The sequence below is a fragment of the Convolutriloba macropyga genome, chromosome 4 (assembly GCF_964194025.1).
Source record: "Convolutriloba macropyga chromosome 4, txConMacr16.3, whole genome shotgun sequence".
Lineage (NCBI taxonomy): Eukaryota > Metazoa > Xenacoelomorpha > Acoela > Convolutidae > Convolutriloba > Convolutriloba macropyga.
In genome coordinates, this window is record NC_134471.1 from 12,330,676 (window position 1) to 12,341,121 (window position 10,446).

Genomic DNA, 10,446 nt, shown 5'->3' on the forward strand with positions numbered 1-10,446 from the left:
GCAAAATGTTTGTATTATTATAGAAAAATGGCAAAGCTGATTTTTTTGTTTAATTTGAGAAAAAAAATCGGTTGATAAATAGCTCACGAAGACCACTTTTTTTCAAATTTTTAAAGAATTAAACTACATCGGTTGCCAACCTTAAATTTAAACAAAGACTTTGGAAGACAAAGCTAGATTTGATGTGGTTTGCTCATTTCCTTTTGCTGTATCTGAACGATGATATTAGATTTGAATAACTCTTTCGATTGAGTTTTTGTCAGCAATACTACTTTTGAGAAAACTTTTTAAATTGAGAAGATGTTCAATATATTATTTAGTAGACTTTTCTTGCTACGAGATAATGACTTTCAAAAATCACTTCAAATCAGTATGGCGTAAATGTTGCGAACAGAAAAATTATTAAATGCGCAATATTTCCTAATTCAATGTCTATCTAATCAGGTGAAATAATTTTTGGGGTGTCCTGGCATCTGTTGGTAAAGCACCTTATTCTGATTGTTTTCTCCCCCTCCTCCCACTCCCCCTCCTCGTCTGCTATCCAATGTGCCAGACCTGCTGTTGTGTCCATTGGCAGAATTGGGTCGTGACGTCATACTGATTGAGCTTCCTCCATGTTGAGCTTGTCTTCGAATCTGAGGAGATTTCTTTCATCCAACAATTTGATGTCAGTTTTCCCTTTATGCTTTTTTAAAGCTGCTAATTTCTACAAAAAGGGGATTTGTATTTCTTGATGAGATCTTGAAAGTTCAAGCCGGTGCAATCATTTCAGAAGTACTGATTCTGAGAAATGCTAGCTTCTGAGAGAAATTATTGACTGCTATGTTTTATAGATTGCTATCAATATAAACCAATTTCCACGACGTTAGATAAAAAAAGTGTCCTCGCAAGGCAAAAATATTGAAAGCTGATCATTTGGTTTGTCTCAAATTTAACAATTCCATAAGGACCTATACTAAAACTTTTTTGGGGGTTAGAAGCGGATAGTTATTGCGAAGCTGGCCAAAGAGTAACAGCTAAACCTGCTCTTTGCTTTTTTGCATCATCAATTTTACGTTTAGAAAGTTGGAAAATTTTTTTTCAGCTTCAAATTTTTGTTCCAATATTTTAAAAGTGTATGCGAATCTCTCTTTTTGCTGTATATTTTGGTTTCATTCTCATATAGAAACGTTGATTATAAAAACAGAACAATTGTTTAAAGCAAATTCCTGGTGCAGATTTTCAAAAACCCAAAGTTAATCCTATTGGAATTTTTGAAGAAGGCAAACAACTTGAAGCTTCAAAAAAAGAGGCAGGTTTTCAAGGGCAACTATCGAGAGAAAAAAGAGGCTCAGTGTTAAGACACGGGTATTTTTTGATGTTTTGGATCAAATAATCAGTGAGTTATCGAAATATCCCGATGTTAATGACTTCATAAAAGACGAAGAAGTCTCAAAATTGCTAAAGGGCATTAATAGACTGAGCATCTTGTGAAACAGGAAAAAATAAATTAGAACAACTACTTTTTAATAAATGTGTTCATTTGGACAATAAACATTTGATAATGTAATAAGGTTCTAAAAAGAGGGGCTGAGGAAAATTTTACAAGAATTTCAGGATTTGTTTATATGTGATAATAAACATCTCTTAATTTTATTCTGGTAGCGTTTTTACTATAAAATAAAACTGCCTGTGCTTGTTTCTACCGTGATGCTGCCATTAGTCATGAATGATAATTTTCTATTTCGAGTAATGATCCCTGGAATAAAAACCATCAATTTTTTGCTCAAAATACACAAACAGAAAGACTAAATATCTGCATGCTGTTTTCTGAAAATAAAGTAAATTTTTAAAAGATTTATCTGGACAGTATTTTTAGACTTTTGAAAAATTCAATTTTATATCCATTATAGTTGGAGCAAAAATTTTTAACTCTATTTCGATCGGTCAAATAATAAAATATGACTATATCAAAGAACCAAGGAAAATTCCCCTAATTCAAATCTTTCCCTAATTTGTTTTGCCGCCATCGAATGTAACCTCAACGAAGTATTACGTTAAAGCGATGATATTTTTTTCAGATGATTCTCGGATGAATAGATGTAGAAATCACTGTCAAAAATTACATCCAAAATTGTGCAATTTCCAATTAGGGAACAGGCAGTTATTGTGGTAATGATAGAGGGTAATTGATGAGAACACAAATGAGAGGCACAAACATAAAATCTAGGCTTATGGTGGCTTTTTTGTCTTAAATGTTTTAGATGTTTACAAGGTTTTTACAGAGAGTGTTTTTTTTCTCAATTTAAACGAAAGGTTCCGCCCATTGCTTGAACTTTTGCGAAGTCTGTCAGCAACGTTTATCATTTTTTATGAACTAGTTAGTTAAGCAAGTTAGTTAAGCAACATTTAGAGGCTACAGCTTACGAAATTTTAATATCTGGTTGTAATTTTGCATATTGCTTGAGTTTAATTAGATGTATTATTTCTAGTGCTTGGTTTCCAGCAAAAATTAGATTCCAAAGTTTTGGTCATAAAGATCTTTTTATTGCTACGATTTTATTATTGTGAAACATCTATGGATAAGAACTGCCTTTTTTAAAAGTAATTTCTGTTTACATCCGAACACCAACAAACCAGCAATCTAGGGGTGCTCGAAAACAGGGATAAAAATTTAAAATCATAAAGATATATGTGAACCGATTCACATGATTTCAGTTGTTTTCATAGTTTTCATTTCGACGCGCATGCTTTTGAAGGTTTTACTCAATAATTTTTTTTTCGATTTTCGAGCTAGTTTTTAAGATTCTGAGAGTGCTTCGGAGACAATTTTGATTTCACTGATAAGGCTTTGCAAGATTTCGGACATGCAATGGATGAATAAGCGAAGTCTTCAATCAGATTAGCAGATCAATAATAGCTGCTAAAATTTTCAGGCAAAAAGTAGAACTATTTTTTTGCTTGAAAGTTGTTCTCTCAAATTCTGTCGTAATATATGACATAATTATTCTATGTGGTAACGTTAACATTGATCACATCAGGGAATCGAGCAGAAAAACTAATCTACAAAATAGTCTTAGCTGTTTTGGTTTGCAATGTTTGAACTCAAATAAACCAACGAGAGAAACTGAGCAGAATAGTTCCGTTATTGGTGTCGTCTACTCTAATAAAAAATTCCAAGTAGAGATTTTAGAGACATCAATAACTGACCATCATACTCTAACGGTACCGAGAGTTGCAATCGGAACACAGGAAGATAGGAAAAATACCCGTTATCGAAACTGGAATTTGCTGAAAAACCGCGAATCGAAAGAAAAACTGAATTTTCTAACGCTTATTGAGCTACAAAAGTCCAAAAAATTATTTGAAACGAAGGATATACACTCATGCTTTGAAGACTTTAACTTAAAAGTACAGGAAATGATGAATAAATTTATTCCAGAAAAAATTAAAACACCAGGACAAAATTAAAATTGGGCTGACATCCAAATCAAAAATTTGTCTAACAAAAAACATCTTTTGTATAAAAAATACAAAATTGAAAAATTGAGAGTTCACTGAAAATTGGGAGCGTTATTGCGCTGTTAAAAGACGGCTAAGAAAAATTATCGACAAAAAAAACAATTACATTTTCAAACACTAATTGCTGCCGAAAGCAAGTCAAATAATAAATCTTTTTTCGAAAAATTTAATCTTCTAACCGGGAAAGAATCTGGATCAAAGCCAAATTTGACTGTCGAGCAGTGCCTGGAATTTAGTCAGTTTTTTACTTCTGTCGTAGAGAAAATGAACAAAAAATGTAAGGGCAATTGGAATCCTGACAAAATTCTGCAAGTGCGCTGCTCAATGTATCTTCCAAATGTTACTAACGATGAGGTTGAAGAAATTGTAATGTCCCTAATAACAAAATACACAAGTGACTGTTTTGAGATAAGTGTTTTCGTAATACAGTCTTTAATATTCGGGATTTTAGACACACTGACATTTCTTATTAAAAAAGCACTGAAAGCACAAACATTCTCAGAATGCTTGAAGAGGGCAGTTGATGTCCCAATTTTTAAGTCTGGAAATGTTTCTGAAGCTAATAATTACAGACCCATTTCGTTATTACCTGCCATATCGAAAGTCTTCGAAAAGATTATCTACATAAGATTGACCAGGTTTCTCAAACATACAAATCAACTGGACAACAATCAATTTGGTTTTCGATAAAAACTGGGCACCATAGATGCCTTGGTATCAGTTGTAGATTCAATCAGATACAATTTGAACAAACCAGCAATTTCAACACATGCAATCTTTCTGGACTTAAAAAAGGCATTTGATACAGTAGATCATTCAATTCCCGTAGAAAGGTTGTGGAGAATGGGATTCCGTGGACCTATCAATACCTTACTAAAAAGCTATCTAACAAACAGAAAACAAAAAATACGTTGCGGAGATACTGAATCCTCATTTTTACCTTTAAGAATAGGTGTATCTCAAGGCTCAATTTTGGGACCATTAATGTTTATCTTGTATGTAAACGATCTTCCGGAGGCTACAGTGAACCTAACAATGACCCTTTACGCCGATGACATAAAATGAATGTTGTTTGTGCTACATTCTATAAGCCGAGAACTGTCTTACACAAAAATCAACTGATTTTTGCGTACAAGACTTATGTGCAACCGTTTTTACAGTATGGAGTTTTAATCTATGGCACAGCTGCAAAGAGTGACATCAGGAAACTTAATAACAAAGCAAACATCTAGTGAGAATTATATATGGGAAACGTCAATTTGAGTCAATTGAAAACTTCAGAATTGCAGCAAAAATTTATAACATAGAAGAGTTACATTTATATGAGCTATTGAAATTAGTTATTAAAAAAATAAGGGAGTTAAATGAACATAGTCCAAAAAATGCTTTTTTGGGAACGAACGATTTGAACAAAATTAAAACACAGAGAATATGCGTAAACACTTAAAATTTTTGTGTGAAGGACCAATTAACATAAAGATCATTTCAACAAGAGCCAGAAAACTGTTGGTAAAAATACTAAAATTTCAACCTCGTTTCATTGAAGAAATAGTGAAACTGTCTGTAATAGGTTGTAAAGATTTTGCTCATCGGTTCCGTGATAACTTTATATTAGGCAGTGCTGATTTGCTAGAAGGTTTCTACTGAGTTTTTTTCCTCTTCATGTTTTTCCGAACCAAATGATTGAAATAAATCAAGACGCTAAATTTTCTGCTTAATGAGTCACCACATGACGAGGCAACACTGCCTTTTGGTGTTCTCTCGGTTCAGTAAGTGTGTATACATAAAGTGTAAAAATTTATACATTTTTTTGTTTGTCTGTTCCGAAAACAATTTATTATTATTATTATTATATTTTTATATCATTTTTCAAACTTTAAGATTGAAACATTGAGTGTGAGTTTTTCAAAGAGCTATTGGATCGCTATTTGCAAACTCATGTCACCGAACCCCCCCCCCCCCCCCGCACTCTATCGAATCAGGAGTCTTTCAGCATACATATATTGAAGGAAAACTATATCTGGCTCTATTCCTTTTGAGGTTTGGATGTGGATATTCTGACTGCCGAAAAGAGTAGAACGAAAGCTGATAACCCAATGCAGACGAATATGAGATAAGATGATGGTCCGTAAGTCTCAAATGAGAAGGACTGTTTCAGATAGTCAAACAGAACTCCAGTCCCAATTGAGTTGAAAAGAACTGAAACAAAATCTATCTTTGGCTCTAATACGACTCAAGGAAATTTATTTGGAGTAAATTCCCTCTTGTAATGAGCCGTTTTTTTAGCAATTTATTATCAACCGTTTGCATGGTTTTTCTTGTTTCCACATAGTATTTTTTCCATTTTATATTTTTCATACAACTGATAATTACAGGTTTTTAATTTGATTTTTTTACGGGTAATTATTTAACCTAACGGTTATGCTTTCAGTTTGAGTGTCCCCCTCCAAAAAAATCAAAGGTCAATGACAGGGCACTAGGAGAGAAACTAGTCTTTACTAATACCAACTTTTCCCCCTGTCCTTGACCGTTAATTTTTTTGTGGGGGGGGGGGGGTTGGGCTTGTTTTTTTTTGGTGGGGGGGGGCGCTCAAATTAAAAGCATAACCGTCAGGTACATAAAAACGTACATGAAAAAATGTCAAATTAAAAACCTTTAATTATCAGTTTCATGAAAATTCTGGTGCTGTATAACTTGCATGTTAAAGGTACCCGGGTTTACCCTTCCTGGGAACCATATCCAGGAACAATGTATGGTTCCATACAGGCCATACAAAAATTTCTCATGTGATCTTGCTATTGTTGCCAAAATAACATAGATATTGAGCGTTTTCGAGCGATATTAACCTTTCGAGTGATTGAGTGTTTCCAGCGATAATTAGTTTTTTTTCTTGGTCAGAAATTTGATTGCCAAGTTAGCATGCATAGAATCCATATATAGCTTTATGGTGCGGTCAACCCGTGCACCCGTCAATTTTTTTGTCTATTTAATTTTCCTATTTATTCTTTGCTTTTTAATTTTGTAACGATTTACTGCAGAATTTAAACTTACCTGTAAATATAGAAACCCAAAGTTGAACCAAATCAACATTTCGATTGTATGAGGGTGAGCTTGCATTGCCCAACAGTTGACAGGATAAGAGAGCCACTTGAAGTAAAGGAGTGAAAGAGGCTAATGTGAGGAACACCAGAGCTAACACCATTTGTGGCTCTAAACAGTTATCAATCAAACATTAACCCCCCCCCCCCCCCCCCCCCCCGAGTACGTTATGCACGGAGCACGTGCCGTTATAATAAATAATAATAATAATAATAATAATAATAATAATTTAGTTCTCGAGTTTATTTCATTGCTTGCATTTATAAATTTACATACTAAATATTTTTGTTAAAAAATAAAAAAAAATGCACTCACAAAGCTGGGGGCACAAACAGAAAAGATCCGAAATACCATTGGCTGGTTTCTGAAAAGACTTTTGACTTTTGATAGTTACGAGTCTCGTCGACTCTATAGTCAAGGTTGGAAACGATTCCAACTTCGACTTTTTGTCATTTAGTGACGACTACCTCCCAGCTAGGGCTTTATGTTGAACAAAATGAGTGAATTACGTCTGACCTTTTGGCTCAAAAGGGAATATTTTGGCGGAATCGTAGCCTGCCGACCATCCGTCCTCAACATGGAACCGCCAAAGGTCTGCACTTCGGATTTCTCCATACTGACTCTGATTTTATAGTGAATAAGTTGCTTCTTCATTGTTCAACTCATGATTAAAAAAATAAAGTCTTGACTTCTATAAATTTCTGGCTTGTGAAAAGAACTATAACGGTGTGAAGTAAAGGTTCCCAATTTCGAGCCTGCGAAAAAATTAAAAAGCTTTCTGAATTAGTTAAAAAGTTTTAAATAAGCACAATCGGTTCTTAAATTAGTGAGCATTGCAGTAATGAGATTATTGAGCAGAGAAAGTTTTTTATCAGGGTTAAAAGATAAAAAACCAGTTGTTGACATTGTTCAAACATTAGTGCGCAGAACCAGTACCAAATTGCAAAGGGATAATTTTCCACCAATTGTTAGAAATATAAGCGCGCTATTTTAATACACGGGATAAATCAGATACATGCGGATTCCGGATTTCAGTTAGTTAGTTTCTGTAAATTTATAAGCGACAGTTTGTCGCAGATGTTGTCATTATTGTGAGTAGTATTCGCAGTCGTTGATTTTGAAAATCCTGGAAAATACTCATAAAAGTTTGTAATCTGCAATTTAATAGACTAAAAATCCACATTTTGTAAAATTTCCGCATAATCCCTTTTAGAAAAACCCACACAATCAACTTTGGCAATTTAGATATTTTATTTTCTCCATATGGCAATAATACGTACTCATAAAATTCATTATTTATTTTTATTAGGATTTTTATTAAAGTGAAACAAACTAATTAAGACGAGGAGGCTCGGTAATGTGCGTACGCACATAATGTTCCGACTCCGCTCATCCACATTCTCGAATTAAATGGCTAACAAATGATGAAGAGATAAAAAAACTTTTAAAAACATACGCATCGTTCATTAAAGCACCAATGTAATACAATACTGCCACGCTAGAGGACCGATGAAACTTGTTGAATGTAGGTCTAACAGAAAATACAAAAAAGAAAATAAAAAAAACATTATTATGACCAGAACTCGATGTCTATATTAAAAAAATCATAACGAAATCAAACTCGCATCAGATAAAACCTAAACAAAACAAATTAACCTATACTTCATAAGAAAAGTTACCTGTCCTCAATGCTACTAGGTAACAGGTCGACAAAAAATTCAAAAAGGTGCAAAGATCACAAATACACTTTCGAAGAGTACAAAAAGAAGAACAAACACGAGCGAAATTAAAAAGTTCAAATAAAATTTGCGCAAAATGGCAGTGAATCCGTTAACCTATGCACTTGTCACTCACAGCTTTCAAAATGTTAAGTTGTGCAAAAGTTAAAAGCTATTGGGAACTACCATTAATGTTATAATTTAAAAAGAAAACAAAAATAGTTTAAAAAAACAAATTTACAAAAATCGCAAACATTTTATGAAATCTCCTAGTAACAGCAGTAACAAAGCCGAGAAACAGACGATGGAAGCTAATACCGTTCTAACAATAAAATTATAGTTCAATCGAAACTGATTGTGACATGTCTTTACAGAGATTAGGCTACAAATCGACCAAAAAACGATTTGATAAAACAGCGAAGCGCAAAACACCAAATGTGTTTTCGAAAACAAATATTTTCGAAAAGCATAAGATTTCAAAAAAGAGGTGGATTAAGTTGCAGCACCTCAAGATGTTCATTGCGCCTGTTCTTAATGAGACTACGAAATAACAACAAATACAGGCAGAAGAAAGAACTTCAAAAAAAAATTCTAAGACAAACAGTGTTCAAGGTACTATGAGTACAATATCTTTACTATGAGTACACTCATCTGAACATCAATAGATCTTCCTTACAAAAAAACTCCGTAGAATGACAGAAAAGAAACTTAAAAATTGGACAGTAGAGAAATCTGGAAATTTTTTTATGAAATTAAATGGTTTAAGCCATTATTCAACACATATAAGCAACAGAGATCATAATGTATGAACCAATGAAAGTAGCTGAGGCTTTTTATCATTGAGATTGAGTTACATGGTGACCAAAATGATAGCAAAAAGAAGACAGTTGGTATTTTTTTTAAAAAGCTTAATTGAAAGTCACTAAAACAAATAGTTTTAAACTGAAGTCTTTAAATAGGTTCAGTTAAGCGTCCTGGGAAAGCAATTGAGACCTACCAGTATCAGCTATATGTGGTAAAAAACAAAAGAAAGAAAAACATACGCAAATTTTGTTTAAAAAAATCCACTAAATTTTGCGAGAGAACTGTGTCTGAGCCCAAAAAGCATAAACTAATCAACAAAAACAATTAACAATTTGAGATATGCTTTTTTGCTTCTTTGTGCGTTTTCCCAACTTTGCTTACCTTAAATTGGACCAGTCAATAATGTTATAATTCGACAAGGAATCAAATTGAACCAAAAAAAAATCTGCAACTATGCCAAAATTCAAAAATAATTTCAAATCAGGAAACCATTTTTTAAAAACAAAAAGATAACAAACATTAATTTATAACTCACAAGAACTGAATTCTTGCCTGGTTTTACTGAGACTACGTCAGAAGTTGAGAGGAAAAAGATAAAATAGTGGCAAAGTTCAAAAATTCACATTCACCTATGTTTTCTTAAAAACAAATATATATTCAATGAGATAAAAGACATTAGTTAACAACTGAAAGCATTGTCGAGGTTCGTTGATACCTTCTAGTAAAGCTAATTGGATCTTTGATTGAGGAGAATGAGTCATTGGACTACAAAAAGCATAACAATTGAAAGCAGAACATAAGAAGTCCATAAATATTTATAAAAACCAACGACCAGAGCTATAAAAAACATGAGCATACCTCTGAAACCAAAATTTATATTAATTGGATCCCATTTTTTGCTAATTGTATCTGTCAAAAATTGATTTGCTTTTAAAACTTTTATTTTTTTATTTTTATTTTTAAGGATCCATGTAGAGATCAGGATCAGTCCTGATATTGCCAGGCGTCGAATGAAACAATCAACTGTTCAAATAGTTGCAAAATATATCAATTTTACAACAAAGTATCAAAAACAATAATGCATTTTAGTGAATTATTGAGTTTAAATTTGTGAAAATATGTGAATCTATAATTCCAGAAGACTTGTAAAGCCAGTGGAAGTACAAGTGGCGCTTTTGTTAAGCTAACAAAGAATGTGATTGCAGTTTTAAAGTGTCTAATTCCGGAAAATTCAAGAAAAATTGTGCTGAGGAAAACAGGTTTGTTTCCATTTATGATGAAAAAAGTCTGAATTTTGACAAATTTAGCTTAAATGCTAGCCAAG

At 33.0% G+C, this 10,446-nt stretch overlaps 1 protein-coding gene across 1 annotated transcript; it reads right to left on the reverse strand.

The window, feature by feature from the left end:
* Positions 1–284: 284 nt before the first annotated feature.
* On the reverse strand, positions 285–7,219 carry LOC142338260 (uncharacterized). Its single transcript, XM_075387932.1, has 4 exons — positions 7,117–7,219; positions 6,553–6,711; positions 5,534–5,700; positions 285–647 (listed from the first exon to the last, which is right to left on the reverse strand). The coding sequence occupies exons 2-4, from the start codon at positions 6,701–6,703 to the stop codon at positions 441–443; spliced, it is 525 nt and encodes a 174-aa protein (XP_075244047.1). The 5' UTR covers positions 6,704–6,711; positions 7,117–7,219; the 3' UTR covers positions 285–440.
* Between the last annotated feature and the right edge of the window lie 3,227 nt (positions 7,220–10,446).

Excerpts from the sequence above, each read along its gene's own strand:
- LOC142338260 (XM_075387932.1), bottom strand. The coding sequence starts at position 6,703 with ATGGTGTTAGCTCTGGTGTTCCTCACATTAGCCTCTTTCACTCCTTTA. Across the intron at positions 5,701-6,552 it reads TTGGGTTTCTATATTTACAG|TTCTTTTCAACTCAATTGGG; the intron begins GTAAGTTTAAAT and ends ATTTTGTTTCAG. Across the intron at positions 648-5,533 it reads CCACATCCAAACCTCAAAAG|AAATCTCCTCAGATTCGAAG; the intron begins GAATAGAGCCAG and ends GTTGGATGAAAG.